This window comes from Magnolia sinica, chromosome 2 (genome assembly GCF_029962835.1).
Source record: "Magnolia sinica isolate HGM2019 chromosome 2, MsV1, whole genome shotgun sequence".
NCBI lineage: Eukaryota > Viridiplantae > Streptophyta > Magnoliopsida > Magnoliales > Magnoliaceae > Magnolia > Magnolia sinica.
This window is the reverse complement of record NC_080574.1, coordinates 75,520,939-75,538,275: the sequence shown is the minus strand read 5'-3', so window position 1 is coordinate 75,538,275 and position 17,337 is coordinate 75,520,939. Positions and strand designations below refer to the sequence as shown.

The window sequence follows — 17,337 nt, the reverse complement described above, 5'->3', positions numbered from 1 at the left end:
CTGATGACCATAAATTAACCATACACGTCAAATTTCATCTGTTCTATCCCTGTGGAAGTGGCCCAATGGATAGATCAGCCCCTAAAACTCTGATTTTGGGCCCACCTGCTATCTGGATATGTTTCAAAATTGGTATCAACGCGTTAAATGAGATGAGAATACAGATGGACGGAGCGGATTTCTCACAAACATCTTAAAAGGACCTCATGTACATCACGTGTGCACGGTAGACAAGTGCACTAGCCGTGCACTAAAATTCTCAAAGTCAGCACACGCTGACCGACTCCATCTTCTCCAAAGCAAAAAAGGACACAGCATCCTGCCATTGTCTGTCCGTTTTTCACTAGTGGGCCCCACTCGTCATCCTTTTGCAGAATCTGGACCGTCTATTGCGTCCATAGGGAAGGCTGGACCCTCACCAAGGTGACCTTTTGGTCTCATGCACCCGATCACAAGAAATATCCGTTCAACATCAAGATGGACGGCGGAATGAAAATATCATGGGGCACCACGGTTTAGATCCAAAACCGATCAAGTCTACATGTTTTTTTAAAGGGAAATACACTGGGCGGCGTGGATTTTCCTCCTGACGTCAATCTGGGACCCACCAACCATCACAGCACTGTATGCGCAGGCTCTGTTTCGCAACAGAGCCTGCGGACGAATCTTGTGGGCCATCACCGTGCGTCAACGGTTAGATCCAGACCGTCCAAGAGAGTCCCTCATTCCATCTCATTCACGCCTAGGTGACGGGCTTGAAAAAGACAATGGCGATTGGTTTTCAAACTTTCAAATGCCAGGTAGACGTCACCAAGGAAGAGTCCGTGGGCCACACCAAATTGGAGCCAAAATCAACATATCTGACTGGATTTTCGAGCCGCATCCAATGGACGGAGTAGATTTTTCCATCGACTGCAATTATGGGCCCTATGACGCACCAGCGCACGTATCTTGTGTTGCTGATGCGTAAAACGTCCGCACCTGCTGTGTGTAAAGAAGACGCCATCTCCACCGCCTCTCTATGCGGAAGTTCTCACCGACCGACTTGTTTGTGTTATAAAGAGAAGAGAGGGGAGCTTAAGGCAGGGGGTGAAGCACAAATCCACGGCTGAGAAGTTGGACGTAAGAGACAGAGAGAGTATTGTTTTTAGAGTTTTTATTTGTTTTTTTTTATTATTATTTTTGTGAGATCTAGTCCAATCATGTTGGGCTAAACCTCTTAGCTAGGGCTAAGAGGAGAAGCTTGTAGCATGATGGGAGAAATATTTGCTTGTGCCTTTTGTTTAGACTGAACTGATGTTGATTTTAGTTTAATTAAGGGAATGTTTTAAGTTTTTAATGGTCTGTTATGACTAAAATTACAATGGGTCTGCGATAGCTTTGAGCATGTTCCTTTCCTTTTTATGTTTATGACGTCACGAAACCCTATTGTTCAACATCGTTTCCTAGGCATGGTCGGATGACGGTACCCTTCCTAACCTTCATAGCATGTTGATTGGTTGGTAATTAGTTTAATTCTGTTGTTGGCTTTGTCTCCTGGGCATGGTTTGGTGATGGAATCCATTCTAATTCATATACTTTTCATCTCTTTAAAATTATATCAGAGGAAGTTCAGTTTAATTTCCATGATTTTTGAAGCAGGCATAAGATCTCCCTGATCTCTACAAGTGGATCCTCTGAATCCCTAGTTTCTTATCTCTGATTTCTCTTAAGTTTTACATTAATCTCTCACCATTATTCATCAATTTATATTTGATTTAGATTTCATCTTATGCTAGTTCTATTTCTACCTAGTTTCAGATTACGTACAGGTATCAGTCCCTTGGGATTCGACCTCGGTCTCACCGAGTTTATTATTACTACATCACAACCCTATACTCGGGGAGTGAACAAGTTTTTGGCGCCGTTGCTGGGGATTAACGGTTACGATTCTTTGAAATTAATTAGTTTTAGAATTAGTTTGAGATTAGGATTTTACTAACTCTAGTTTTAGATTTTTATTTCTATTTGATTTCTAGAACTAACTTGTTTCCTGCTTTGTAGGATCCTGACATAAACTTCTAAATTGGTAATCCTTTTCTCATTCATCTACTTTTTCTATTTTTAGAATTAGGGCTTGAGTTTTAGAAATTTTCTAATTCTAGTAGTTTTCTATTTTTAGGAAATAGTTTATTTTTAGAAACTTTCCTGTTTTGTTTTTAGAAACTAGGTTAGTTATTTCCCTTTTTAGAAATTCTTTCTAATTTTAGAAACTAACTTTCTATTTTTGTAGGCTTTTAAGATAGAAATTTCTAATTTGGTTTTTAACTTAGGGAATCCAATTTGGTAACTTCTTTCCAACCCTCTCTTTCTTTTTAGATTTTCTTTTCCTTTCTTAGGATTAGGTTTCGAATTTGATTGAGGGTTGCGAGTGTTTTATGTCTAAGTGGGCCCATGACAACACTCGACGTCTCTTGACTGAAGGAGGATTAGTTGAGGGGTTAACTATCCATCGCAGGACTAAACACCACTCGAAATCCCTTGAGTTAATTGAAGTGATGGCTGAAAACCAACCTCTTCTACCCCAACCTATGGTGGAGGACATTCAGGATGAGAATGAGGTGCATCAAGCACCCCCGCCTCGTACTTTACGAGATTATTTACAACCAGCAGGGGTGCGTATGCCCTCATGCATGATTTTTCCTGAAAATACAGGACATATGGACATCAAGCCAGGGGTTATCCAACTCCTTCCTAAGTTCCATGGGCTTGAATCTGAAGAACCATATCTACATTTAAAAGAGTTTGATGAGATCATAGTCACTTTATATTTTCAAAATGTGTCTGAGGACACAGTCAGGCTGAGACTCTTTCCTTTTTCCTTAAAGGAGAAGGCTAAGACGTGGTTACATTAACTGTGTCCTAGATCCATTGGCACATGGAATGATATGCAAAGGGAATTTATAAAGAAAATTTTTCCACATCATAAAGCGATTACCCTTAGAAAAGCAATCATGAACTTCACCCAAAAGGAGGATGAAACATTTTACCAATGTTGGGAAAGGTTCAAGGATTTGGCCAGTTCATGCCCACAACACGGCTTTGAAACGTGGCGCATCACAAATTTTTTCTACGATGGACTGACATCTTCCATGCGCCAAATGGTCGAGACAATGTGTAATGGAGAATTCATTAATAAAAATGTTGACGAGGTATGGGATTACCTCGATAGTCTTGCTGAAAAAACACAATCATGGGACTATTACCTAAAATCGAATACCACGTCTAGGCCGACTCAATCTAAAGAGAAAGGTGGATTGTATCTCTTGAAAGAAGAGGATGATCTCAAGTATAAAGTGACTACGCTCATAAGAAAAGTTGAGGCCATAGAAGGAAAGAAGGATAAGGTTAATGAAAGTGTTTGCGGCATCTGTGATTGCAACATTCATACAATTGAAAATTGTCCTACGATACCCGCCTTTCGAGAAGTGTTGAATGGACAATCCAATGCCGTAAATACTTATTAAAGACCTTTCAATGGACTGACCTCTAATACGTACAACCCTGGTTGGAAAAATCATCCAAACTTTAGTTGGAGAAATGGACAAACTGCTACCCCTCAAAGTTTCTTCAATCAAAATTCAAATCAGGGGAAACCTCAAGAAGAACCGGTTCAAAATTCCATGCAAAAGCTGACCCAGGCAATGCGAGATTTTATGCAAAAGATGGATTCACGTATGACGGTTATAGAAAAGGGGATGCTTCCTGCACAACCGCTCCCCAATCCTAAACCACAAAACGAGATAAGTAATCCCAGCTCTTCAAATCAAATGGAGCACGCTAAATCCATCACCACTCTTAGGAGTGGGATTGTCATTGATAAAACCCTTCCGGTTAGGCCCGAAAAGCCTCAAGAACCAAAAGATGACAACAATGATGGATCTAGTGAGGCCCCACAAAAATTAGAACCAGAACTTCTAAAAAAGCCAGTTGCTCCATTTCCCCAACGGTTGGTCGCACCAAAACCTCTCTCTAACTCTCAGGATATCCTAGAGGTGTTGAAACAAGTGAAAGTCAATATTCCTCTACTTGATGTCGTAAAACAGATACCTTCATATGCTAAATTCCTGAAAGACTTATGCACGACCAAACGACGGCAGAGTATTCAAAAGAAGATCTTCTTGACTGAGAAAGTGAGTGCCATCCTAAAGCAAGACGTGCCACAGAAATTCAAAGATCCCAGTAGCCCAACCATATCATATGTAATCTGGGACCATCGAATTGATCATGCACTTCTTGATTTAGGAGCGAGCGTCAATCTGATTCCTTACTCGGTATACAGACAGTTAGGTTTGGAGGAATTAAAACCCACCCTAACCACACTACAACTTGCTGATCGCTCTATTCGTGTACCAAGAGGGATAATTGAGGATGTGTTGGTCCAAGTTGATAGATTTTACTACCCTGTAGATTTTATCATCCTGGACACCGAACCCATCAATAACATGAACACTCAGATTCCTGTCATTCTTGGTCGCCCATTCCTTGCCACTTCAAACGCAATTATCAATTGCAGGAATGGTGTCATGACTATGTCTTTTGGGAATATGACATTGGAATCAAACATCTTTTTCAATAACGGCAGAAACTTAGAGGATGATGACGACTTCCATGACATTAACATGATTGACTCTTTCGTGGAAGATACGACACCTCTGACCTTATCCTCTGACCCTCTAGAGACGTGCCTGGCCCACTCCCATGATTTTGATGGTGACATGATTAGGGAGACGCGTGTCTTGCTTGATACTGCACTAGTACTTGAAGTTAACTGGTGGAGGCCACAATTTGAAGAGTTGCCCCAAACTGATGTAGTGCCTCTACCGTCTAACCTCAAGCCACCGAAGCTTGACCTAAAACTTTTGCCCTCTGATTTGAAATGTCTTTTAGGTCAAGATGAGACATACTCAGTGGTAATCTCTGCCCACCTGGAGAAAGAACAGGAGAGTATGCTCATATCTACTCTCATTGAGCATAGGGGAGCCCTTGGATGGACGATAGCGGGCCTCAAGGGAATCGACCCCTCGATTTATACTCACCGCATATATCTTGAGGATAATGTGAAGACTACTCGGCAATCACAACGTAGACTAAATCCAAACATAAGAGAAGTGGTTAAGGCCGAGGTTCTTAAACTATTGGATGTGGGTATCATATACCCCATATCCGATAGTCAATGGGTGAGTCCAACTCAGGTAGTTCCTAAGAAGTCCGGGATCACCATCGTAGCCAATGTCAATAATGAACTCGTGCCAACTAGAGTTACTAGTTGGAGAATGTGCATTGACTACAAGAAGCTGAATACCATCACGAGGAAGGACAACTTTCCTTTGCCCTTCATTGATCAAATCTTGGAAAGACTAGCTGGTCATTCCTATTACTGTTTCCTTGACGGATATTCAGGCTACAATCAGATTGAAATCGCCCCTGAGGATCAGGAAAAGACCACATTTACATGTCCCTACGGCACCTTTGCCTACAGAAGGATGCCATTCGGATTATGTAATGCCCCTGCCACCTTTCAGCAATGTATGACGAGTATCTTTTCTGACATGGTGGGGAAATATCTAGAGATCTTCATGGACGATTTCTCTGTTTTCGGTTCATCTTTCAGCAAGTGTTTAGAAAGTCTTAAATGTGTGTTGAAAAGATGTGAAGAGAAGAACTTGGTACTTAATTGGGAGAAGTGTCATTTCATGGTTCATAAGGGAATTGTCCTTGAACATATTATCTCGTCCAAAGGAATCGAGGTGGATAAGGCAAAAATTGATCTTATCTCTAACCTACCTCCACCCAAGAACATACGGGACGTGCGATCCTTCTTAGGACATGCTGGGTTTTACAGAAGATTCATAAATGACTTTAGTCTCATCTCTCGTCCTTTATGTAATCTATTTCAAAAGGATGCACCATACGAGTGGACTGAGCCATGTCAGGAAGCTTTCACTAAGCTTAAGGGCATGTTGACTAGTGCACCCATCATACAACCACCCGATTGGAGCCTTCCTTTCGAGCTTATGTGCGACGCTTACTGATTATGCTCTTGGAGCGGTTTTAGGTCAGAGAAAGGATAAGAAACCTTACGTCATTCATTATGCGAGTAGGACTCTAAATCCTGCCCAAGTGAACTACTCGACTACGGAAAAGGAACTCTTAGCCGTAGTGTTCGCCTTGGACAAATTTAGGTCCTACCTGATCGGATCTAAGATCATTATCTACACAGATCATACGGCACTCAAGTATCTTCTTTCTAAAAATGATTCTAAGCTCCGCCTGATAAGATGGATCCTTCTACTCCAAGAATTTGATTTGGAAATTAAAGATAAAAAGGGAGTAGAGAATGTAGTGGCCGATCACCTTTCTCGCCTTAATACCTCTGATTCCCTTGAGGCGACCCATATCAATGATATGTTCCCTGATGAACAACCGTTCAGAGTCTCCCATTCACTTTGGTTCGCTAATATTGCTAATTATCTTGCCACAGGTTCCATACCTACACATTGGACTGCGCAAGATAAGAAGAAATTCTTTATCAAGGTACGCAACTTTTTCTGGGACAATCCATATTTATTTAAATATTGCCCAGACCAAATCTTAAGGAGATGTGTGCCAGACGTTGAGCATCAGAGTGTCATCTCTTTCTGTCATTCACAGGCCTGTGGTGGTCACTTTTCTGCCAAAAAGACCACAACCAAGATTTTGCAGTGTGGCTTTTACTGGCCCACTATGTTCAGGGACACTCATGAGTTTTGCAAAGCTTGTGAGCGTTGTCAGAAATGGGGAGCGTTGTCTCGTCGAAATATGATGCCCTTAAATCTCATTCTTATCATCAAGGCATTTGATTGCTAGGGCATTGATTTCATGGGGCCATTCCCCAATCTTTTGGAAATCTATATATTTTGCTCGCTGTAGACTATGTCACTAAATGGGTTAAAGCGATTCCGTGTCGGAATAATGACCATCATACGGTCATTAAATTCCTAAAAGAGAACATCCTTTCCCGATTCGGAACGCCTCGAGCTATCATTAGTGATGGAGGCTCCCACTTTTGTAATAGGCCATTCGAGAGTTTAATGAAGAAATATGATATCTCTCATAAGGTGAGCACCCCATATCACCCACAAACAAGTGGGCAAGTTGAGATTTCCAAGAGGGAGATCAAACACATTTTGGAGAAAACGGTTAACCCTGACCGTAAGGATTGGTCAATCCGATTGATTGATGCCTTATGGGCTTACCGTACTGCGTTTAAAACTCCTATTGGAATGTCACCCTTTAGACTTGTCTTCGGGAAGGCTTGCCACTTGCCTGTGGAGTTGGAACATAGAGCTTACTGGGCAATCAAAAAATTGAATTTCAATCTGGATAACGCTGGCTCGCTACGCAAACTTCAGTTGAATGAACTCGAAGAAATCCGAAACGATGCATACGAGAACTCGAGAATTTATAAGGACAAAATGAAGGCGTTTCATGACCAACGTATTCTATGGAAACCATTCACACTTGGTTAAAAAGTCCTTTTGTATAATTCTCGATTACATCTCTTTCCAGGTAAGCTTCGATCTCGTTGGACTGGCCCTTACATTGTGGTCACTGCGTATCCTCATGGGGCCATTGAGATAAGAGATCCTGACAATGGCAAGGAGTTTAAAGTAAATGGACATCGCTTAAAGCCATTTGTCGAGAAATTTGATTCAGAGGACATGTCCATACCTCTGACTGATCCTGTTTACCAGGATTGATCTCCTAGTCTGATGGAGATATATGTAGGTTTTCTGTTTTTATAGGACTAGGGTAGTTTGCTTTATGCTGTTTTAAGTTACTTTGCTTTCTACATTGTTTTAGGATAGTTTGCTTTTGTGGTTTCTCTCTTGGGCTAACCTGCTCTGATATCTTTGGAAAGCCTCGTGATTCTTTCATCCAGGTACTATCTTTCCATCACTCTTCTTTTACTTTCACGGTCCCATGTGCACAGCATGCTAACTTCCTTTACATTGCGGACAATGTAGGTTTTAGGTTGGGGGTAGGAGATTAGGTTTCCTAATCAGTGTTTTCTTGGTCTTGAGCAAAAATGCTTGTGAATTTGAAGTGATTTTGACGGCCATCTAGGGCACTTAAAAATTCAAGATACGTGATGTTGGTAACTTATGACTTTTGGATTCAGTATCTGTCAGATTTCACAATTAAGTTTGAATTGTTAATCCAGAATTAGAACTTGTAAACATTGATTGAGTCATGATTTCACAAGACACATCTCGCTTGCACATTAAGGTTCCGGTTCGATATTGAAGGGATAACTGGGTGACTATTAAGCATGGAAGGAACTAACCTGAGGAATTTGTCCATTATGTTCAAAAAAAAAAAAAGAAGGTGGGGGGGGATTGGGCGAATGGTCGTCACTATAGGTTTGCTCCCTATAGATGCGAACTCAAGTCCATAAGATTGATATTCGGGACAGGTTGGGTGTACGGTCTTCACCATAGGTTTGCTCCTTATAGGAGAGGATTCGATTCCCCTGCTCATCGATGGAAAAAAAATCAAAAGTTGGAAAAATAAAAAGAAAAGTGGTAAGGAAAGTTCTGGTTTAAGTTTGGTTGTCCTGAATGCTCATTCAATCATCAATATATCATGGAAATTGACAATTGGATCTCTTTAATTGTGATGAGTCGAGGTTGCACTATACACCCATGGAACTCAATGTTTAGAATTTTTCTAATTAAAAGTGTTAATACTTTGATCTTAATTATGAAGTTTATCATGCGCCTGAGTCCAGGAGGAAGTAATACCCAACATTCATGAATCTTAGAATTCTAATACCTGGATTATTTTTCAAAAATCACTCGAGTTTATAGAAATTGTCCTGTAATTCTCAACTTATTTTTCGCATACCTTGCTCGGGACTAGCAAAATGCTGGTTAGGGGTTGTGTTGAGGGTCAAATATTGCATATCAGACCCAGTTATTGCCTGGATTTATGAACAGGATACTGTTTAACAGCCCGATTTACTTGTGTTTGTGTTGCAAGGTGACTTTAAGAGCCTGGACTGAAAAAGGGTGCTAAATGCATGGAATGACGCTCCGAATTCACCAAAGCATGAGACAGACCCTGGAAGACCAAGATCGACGGATTTGCACGCCAGATATCTGAGAAAATCGAGAAACTGAAGCTCAAGTGGCCTGAAAGACGTCCAGAATGCAAGATCACAGGGTTCCCACCATCCGTTCAGTTTGAAACTCCATACATGGCCTGATGACCATAAATTAACCGTACACGTCGAATTTCATCCGTTCTATCCCTGTGGAAGTGGCTCAATGGATAGATCAGCCCCTAAAACTCTGATTTTGGGCCCACCTGCTATCTGGATATGCTTTAAAATTGGTATCAATGCGTTAAATGAGATGAGAATACAGATGGACAGAGCGGATTTCTCACAAACATCTTAAAAGGACCTCATGTACATCACGTGTGCACGGTAGACAAGTGCACTAGCCGTGCACTAAAATTCTCAAAGTCAGCACACGCTGACCGACTCCATCTTCTCCAAAGCAAAAAAGGACACAGCATCCTGCCATTGTCTGTCCGTTTTTTCACTAGTGGGCCCCACTCGTCATCCTTTTGCAGAATCTGGACCGTCTATTGCGTCCATAGGGAAGGCTGGACCCTCACCAAGGTGACCTTTTGGTCCCATGCACCCGATCACAAGAAATATCCATTCAACATCAAGATGGACGGCGGAATGAAAATATCATGGGGCACCACGGTTTGGATCCAAAACCGATCAAGTCTACATGTTTTTTTAAAGGGAAATACACTGGGCGGCGTGGATTTTCCTCCTGACGTCAATCTGGGACCCACCAGCCATCACAGCGCTGTATGCGCAGGCTCTGTTTCGCAACAGAGCCTGCGGACGAATCTTGTGGGCCATCACCGTGCGTCAACGGTTAGATCCAGACCGTCCAAGAGATTCCCTCATTCCATCTCATTCACGCCTAGGTGACGGGCTTGAAAAAGACAATGGCGATTGGTTTTCAACCGTTCAAATGCCAGGTAGACGTCACCAAGGAAGAGTCCGTGGGCCACACCAAATTGGAGCCAAAATCAACATATCTGACTGGATTTTCGAGCCGCATCCAATGGACGGAGTAGATTTTTCCATCGACTGCAATTATGGGCCCTATGACGCACCAGCGCACGTATCTTGTGTTGCTGATGTGTAAAACGTCCGCACCTGCTGTGTGTAAAGAAGACGCCATCTCCACCGCCTCTCTATGCGGAGTTCTCACCGACCGACTTGTTTGTGTTATAAAGAGAAGAGGGGAGCTTAAGGCAGGGGGTGAAGCACAAATCCACGGGTGAGAAGTTGGACGTAAGAGACAGAGAGAGTATTGTTTTTAGAGTTTTTATTTGTTTTTTTTTTATTATTATTTTTGTGAGATCTAGTCCAATCATGTTGGGCTAAACCTCTTAGCTAGGGCTAAGAGGAGAAGCTTGTAGCGTGATGGGAGAAATATTTGCTTGTGCCTTTTGTTTAGACTGAACTGATGTTGATTTTAGTTTAATTAAGGGAATGTTTTTAGTTTTTAATGGTCTGTTATGACTAAAATTACAATGGGTCTGCGATAGCTTTGAGCATGTTCCTTTCCTTTTTATGTTTATGACGTCAGGAAGCCCTATTGTTCACCATCGTTTCCTGGGCATGGTCGGATGACGGTACCCTTTCTAACCTTCATAGCATGTTGATTGGTTGGTAATTAGTTTAATTCTGTTGTTTGCTTTGTCTCCTGGGCATGGTTTGGTGATGGAATCCATTCTAATTCATATACTTTTCATCTCTTTAAAATTATATCAGAGGAAGTTCAGTTTAATTTCCATGATTTTTGAAGCAGGCATAAGATCTCCCTGATCTCTACAAGTGGATCCTCTGAATCCCTAGGTTCTTATCTCTGATTTCTCTTAAGTTTTACATTAATCTCTCACCATTATTCATCAATTTATATTTGATTTAGATTTCATCTTAGGCTAGTTCTATTTTTACCTAGTTTCAGATTACGTACAGGTATCAGTCCCTTGGGATTCGACCTCGGTCTCACCGAGTTTATTACTACATCACAACCCTATACTTGGGGAGTGAACAGAGGATGAGTAGGAATCCTACTCTAGTAAGGAGCCATACCTGGGTTCTTATGTCAAATACTAGTTGAGAGGCTCAACAAATGAACATTAGATGTGAATTTACAATTTTTAATAATTCAATCATCCAATATAAAACTAGCACCCCTCTTGAAATGTTTTAAACTTGTACAATTCAGGCAGTTCAAAAATTAGTAAGAAAATAACACCTGCCAAAAAAGGATTTCTTGCACAGCTGCACTCGTAGGAACACCTTCAGGCCACATCGGAATGACAATGTACACTGCAAATCTCTCCTCTGCTCTAATTTTACTAGCAATCTTTAAGGCCAATTCCATTGGGACCAGATTATCGGCACCTGCTCATACCAACAAAGCTGAACTTTAGAACAAAGGGCAAAAAAAAAAAAGAAGTAAAACATAGAAAGAGCAAGAAACACAGTTATGTCAGTTTGTGATAATGACAGGAAAAGCATAAGACTTGGCACTACAAAAGCTATGAATGCATGGAATAACATAAGATGTGCAACTACTCTAGATTAAATTCAAATATGCACATGAAGTGGGAAGGTATAACTGAAGGAAAGTGGGAATTCCAAAAGTCATTGTAGGATGAACTATGCCTTGTGGAAAAAAACCATAGGATGGTAATTGCATCATCATCATCATCTCAACCTTTTCCCCAGAAACTGGGTTCAGCTTTTAAATGGTGAATTGGCAAAAGTTACAATCAGACATCAACCTTCCTCTTTCACCCAAGCTCTGGAACTGGCCCCAGAAAAGGCCAACAATCACATGCCAAACAGTCCCACCTAGTTCTAACCCACAGCCCAACTAATAAATGCACACCCCAGAGGACAAGCAAGCCTTTAGTGAGGTAACAAAACTTGATCTGTTATCACAAGATCTAGTGTGGAAGCAGAGTACATGTCTATGGAACTGGGGCATGAAAGCTATTATGGTTGAAAATATTGATGTGAGAACTGGGTCTTCCTGTGCAAGGCCCAATTAATTCATATTGTGACAACAAACTGGCTGTCAATATAGCTCATAATCCAGTTTAACATGATAGGCATTGAGGTTGATCACCATTTCACTAGAGAAAAAAAGCATTGAAGTTGATTGCCATTTCACTAGAGAAAAAGTCACCTCTAGAAAAATTTCCATTTGTGAAGGCTTAAGAGCAACTAGGAGATATGTTGAATAAAGCAGTAGGAAATGCACGATTATATAAGATGCTTGGCAAGCTAGGCACCGTGGATATCTATCACAAGAACTCAGTGAAGACTTTTTGAGAACTCATCTCACCTGATATGAACCCAAAATCTGAACGGTCCACGCGATGCAACACCCCATCAAACCCCCAGGGCCCAACTTTTACCCTGATCCAAAACTGCGGTGGGCCATGGCAAAAGGAAACAGTTTCAGTCCTTTGATTTGCCTCTCTCTTTGCTACGGCCCACCAGAGTTTTGGATCGGGTTGAAAGTTGGGTGTGTATGTGTGTGTAGACTGTAGAGAGAGAGAGAGAGAGAGAGAGAGAGAGAGAGAGGAATGCTCACCTGCGCACCTTCTTACGTGAGCACCCGTGTGCACCTTTGCACACGTATCATGGACACAGAATCTGAACGTCCACTTGATGTGGCACCCCTTGAAACTTTATGAGCCCAACTTTCAACCCAATCCAAAACTCTAGAGGGCCATGGCAAAGAGAAATGCAAATCAAGTGAGGAAACTATTTCCTTTTGCCATGGCCCATTAGAGTTTTGTATCAGGCTGAAAGTTGGGCCCATGGAGTTTCAAGGGGCGCCGAATCACGCGGACCGTTCAGATTCCATGTCCATGACATGAGTACAAAGGTGCGCACGGGTGCTCACGTAAGAAGGTGCGCAGGTGAGCATTCCTCTCTCTCTCTCTCTCTCTCTCTCTCTCTCTCTCTATATATATATATATATAAAGGGAGCCAAAGGCAACCCAAGATACAAAACAAAGCCGATGCAAAAAAAAAAAAAAACAAAAACAAACACAAACACAACCCAAAAACAAAGGGAAACATAATAAAAGAAAACCTACAATACCAACTATACAACTCAAGACAAAAAGAACACCCAAAGCTAACAAAGCAAACCAACACCATAACTAACCAAGGAGGGAAGAAATGAGACTATGGTCTGACCAAGAGACTAGTCTCCCAAGTCCGAAGTATCAGATCCGACACCCTAGTTGTCGGAGAGATGTCTCGGAAGCAGCGCTTGTTCCATTCTCTCCATAAGGCCCAACGAGTCACCAGCACAACCAAACACCAAAGAGCTTTAAATTCTTTACCAACACCACCTCCATGCCAGCAAAATTGCATGCCTTGGCCAAAATGGGGAAGACAGAAGCAAGAGGGTCTATCTAATATCTACCAGTCTAACCAAAATCTGATTTGACTCCCATCTACCAAGACAAAAGAGATCCCTTCCGAGAAAAGAGAGGCTTAATGGCAGCAATGACTTTCCAAACTGTCGACATTTTGTAGAGGGAGGAGGATTTAGAAAACCACCCTCCTCATCAGAACCATATTTGCAAGCTATAATTTCTCTTCACCACTTACCCACCTCTATGCCAAAGCGTGAGAACCATGTATTTTGAAGAGCTTAGTTAACATCTACTAGAAAACTGATGCCCCCCTCAAATAGAGCTTACAAACCACATACCAACTGAGCAAATGAAACATGTGACTATCAAAGTTTCCATTCCAAAATCTCTCCTTAGGCAATGATAGAGAGAGAGAGAGAGAGAGAGAGAGAGAGAGAGAAATGAGTGGGGAGATTAGACAGAGCCGCTTTGATAAGGGTAAGACATCCCCTAAGGGACATATAGCGACTTTTCCAAGGGGATCATTTCCACTCCTCTCTCAATGACCATGTCATAAAGATGATTGGCGGGCTTACCAATGCAAAAGAGGAGACTAAGTTATAAAGATAGGAATTATGTAGCCTTACAACCGAACATGTCCACAAGCCTAGAGAAACAAGAAGCGAAGAGGTTAGTGTGTAGCCTTTCGCTTTTGAGGAGATTAATCTTGAGATCTGAGATGGCCTCAAAACAATGAAAAGAACTTTTCTCAAGTTATCAATAGCGGCTTCAGAAGCTTCTCAAAACAGAAGCATATCATCTACAAATTGAATATGGGTGACAAAAGGGCTAGAAGGAGCCATTTTGAAGCCACCGAATAGACCAATCAATTCTCCTTTCCTCAACATTCGACTAAGACCTTTGGAAGCAATCATGAAGAGGAAAGGTGAAAGCAGTTCTCCCTTCCTGAGGTCCCTGGAGGTGGGAAAAAGCTTTTGGAGGAACCATTAACAAGCATAGATAAGGCGAGGAAATGCAAGTTTGAATCCAACTACGACATCTCAAGCCAAAGCCAAGACAACCCAGAATATAATCTAAATAATCTCAATCAACATGATCAAAGGTTTTTTCTATGTCTAGCTTACAGACTAAGCCACTCTTTCCTTCTCTATAGTGGGAGTCAATACATTCATAAGCTAATAGAGCACAGTCAAGGGTTTCCCTATCAGCCAAAAAGTCCCATTGAGCTTCAGAGATAAGCTTAAAGAGAACAAGCCCTAGTCCGGAAGCTATAATTTTCCCCAGGATCGTATAGGGTGGGAAGAAAATCCTTGAGCTTTGCCGCTCTATCAATCTTGGGAAGCACGACAACGAAAGAAAAGTCCCATGGCACAAGAGAAGTTGCCCGAGGAGAAATTTTCCATAAGGAAATCTACCAAGTCCTTTTTCAAAATGTCCCGAAGGAATTGAAAGAAAGCTAAAGGAATCCCACAGACTTGGGGACTTGTCCTTGCCAAGGAAAAAAGTAGTCGCTTTGATTTCTTCATCGAAAAGAAAGGATCTTTGAGAGCATAAGCTTCCATGGCAGAGATCTAGGGAGAGTCCAGATTGTCCAACCTAGGCCTCAACCAGCTTTTAGCGGAAAGCAAGTTAGAGTAGAAGGAAACTATGTGGTCATACGCTTGCTGCTTGTCCTCAATTTTAGAACCATTTACTGAAACACTAATATCTTGTTAGAACGAGATCTCGCATTTGCAATTGAGTGGAAGTAGTGAGTATTCTTGTCCTTGACTTTAAGCCAAAGAGCGTCTGACCTCCAACTCCACGTAATCTCTTCTGGTTGAACTATTCTACAATAATAAGCCCGGAGAGAGTCCCTAAGAGTTGTCCTCATTAGATAGGGGACCCAATTTCTTCCTACACATCTAAAAGCTGAATAGTTGAGAGGGAGCTTGTTGTTGCTGCCTCGAGATCATCTTGAGTCTCCTTCCGCCAATTAATGAGGTTAAGTTTTAGAATTCTAGGCTTTCAACTTCAGACGAAACCCGTGCTACCCAATACCAAGAACGATGACCATTGACCACTAGTTAGAATCCAGGGAGGGAAAACCTTCCACTTCAAGGGACTATAGCTCAAATACAAAGGGCTTAGGACCCAAGCTCTCCTCCATAGAGTCCAGTAAGATGGGACAGTGGTCTGAAACAAGGCGGGGGAGACCACACTGAGAGACCACAGGGAAGGCTTCTAGCCAATCCGGAGAGACTGGTGAACTTCACTCCAAGAGGGGAAGGCCAATAATGTCATTACCACCCACCCAATCTGAGAACATCTTCATACTTTTGGTAATACGACTACCACTTGATTTTTTAAAAGAGAAATGATTGACATTGAAGTCTCCTCTGAGACACCAGGGAAGGGACCATTTATGCCTACGCAATCTAAGAACATCTTCAAACTTCTGGTAATACGACTACCACTTGATTTTTATTTTTTATTTTTTAAGAGAAATGATTGACATTGAAGTCTCCTTTGAGACACCAAGGGACCATTTATGCCTAATCACATTGAGGTCGTCCCAAAGAAGGTGTCTCAAGGAGGCATTGCAAGGGTCGTAAATAGAAGAAAAGATCCATAGAAGGATTTTTTAAAAACCACGGAGACCAAGAAGGCTACTACCAGGGAGTCCTCAACCCAGGAGTTGGAATCCTAGGCCACTGATCCCCCTTGAAGAGCCTTCTGTGGCAAGAGAGACCCAATCCGTATGACAAAACTCCCCATATAACATCAAGGTCAGGGCGGCTTATAGATTGAAGCTTTGTTTCATATATCGTTATGATTTGCGCTTTGAATTTGCGAAGGATGTCCTTGACAAGGGTTTTTTTCTCCCACAACCAAGGTCACGAACGTTCCAGAAGATGATCTTCATTAGCAAAATAGTGCACCCCTTCTACCTTTTTTCGAGGATTTGAATTAGAACCTGCCTCTTAGTGGATTGAGGACTCAAGACAGGCTAGGTCCCTCCACCCTCTAGGAGATTTAGGAGCCTTTCTGATAGTCAAAGCTACACGAGTACCATTTTCCTTAATGAATTGGAAAAGAATAATATAATATTCATCCTTATCCCCAAAAGACATTCTCATTGTTCTCCCAAATTCTATAAATGCCTCTTTAATCCTATGGGGGTCCTTGAATCTAGATAAGATTGAGTTAATACCCCAACTAGGAGAGGCAAGGAATGCCAAATCGGTTACGTACCGGCCGATACGGCCGATACGTAATGGTAACGGTACGCACCGTTACCCGATTCGGGGCCGAAACGGCCGATTCCAGTTTTTGTACCCGTATCGGCCGATACGGGCGTAACGGTCACCCGTAACAGTCGAAAAACGGCCATTTTTTTTTGCATTTTAAGGTCCGTTTTTTATGTTTTTTCGAAACTTCTTGCTTCCAAACTCCTTCTCACTCCTTCTACTGCTAATTTCGACCAACCTTGGCTGGATATTTGAGGAAAAAACACATTATATTGGCGGATTTTGTTGAATCAAAGCTTGGTGGGCCATTTTTCATAAATTTGTCAAAAATAGGTATTTATACTTTTTTTAATATGTTTTGTTGTTTTAATTATCTCATATGATGTGTTAATCATGGTAGAACATGTTAATATCCATTTTACAGATTTGGGGTGCCATTTAATATTTTTTTAATATTTTTTTCTATTTACGCATGAATTTTGCCCCTTTTTTTTAAAATTCAAAAAATCAATTTTTAATGATTGTTTTGCTGTTTTAATCACTCCATATGATGTGTTAATCATAGTAGAACATGTTAATG

General features: G+C 41.5%; 1 protein-coding gene and 1 non-coding gene across 4 annotated transcripts in view; both read right to left on the bottom strand.

The window, feature by feature from the left end:
- The window catches only part of LOC131237201 (phospholipase D delta-like), an 89,963-nt gene that overhangs the window by 42,401 nt on the left and 30,225 nt on the right, over window positions 1-17,337 (bottom strand). For all 3 annotated transcript variants that reach the window (XM_058234874.1, XM_058234875.1, XM_058234873.1), the window contains one exon: window positions 11,379-11,527. In XM_058234874.1, the coding sequence (XP_058090857.1) occupies window positions 11,379-11,527 (149 nt within the window). The remainder of the gene's footprint in view (window positions 1-11,378; window positions 11,528-17,337) is intronic.
- LOC131238223 (small nucleolar RNA R71) lies at window positions 2,976-3,082 on the bottom strand. Its single transcript, XR_009167631.1, has one exon. It is a non-coding gene; the product is annotated as a small nucleolar RNA R71 (small nucleolar RNA).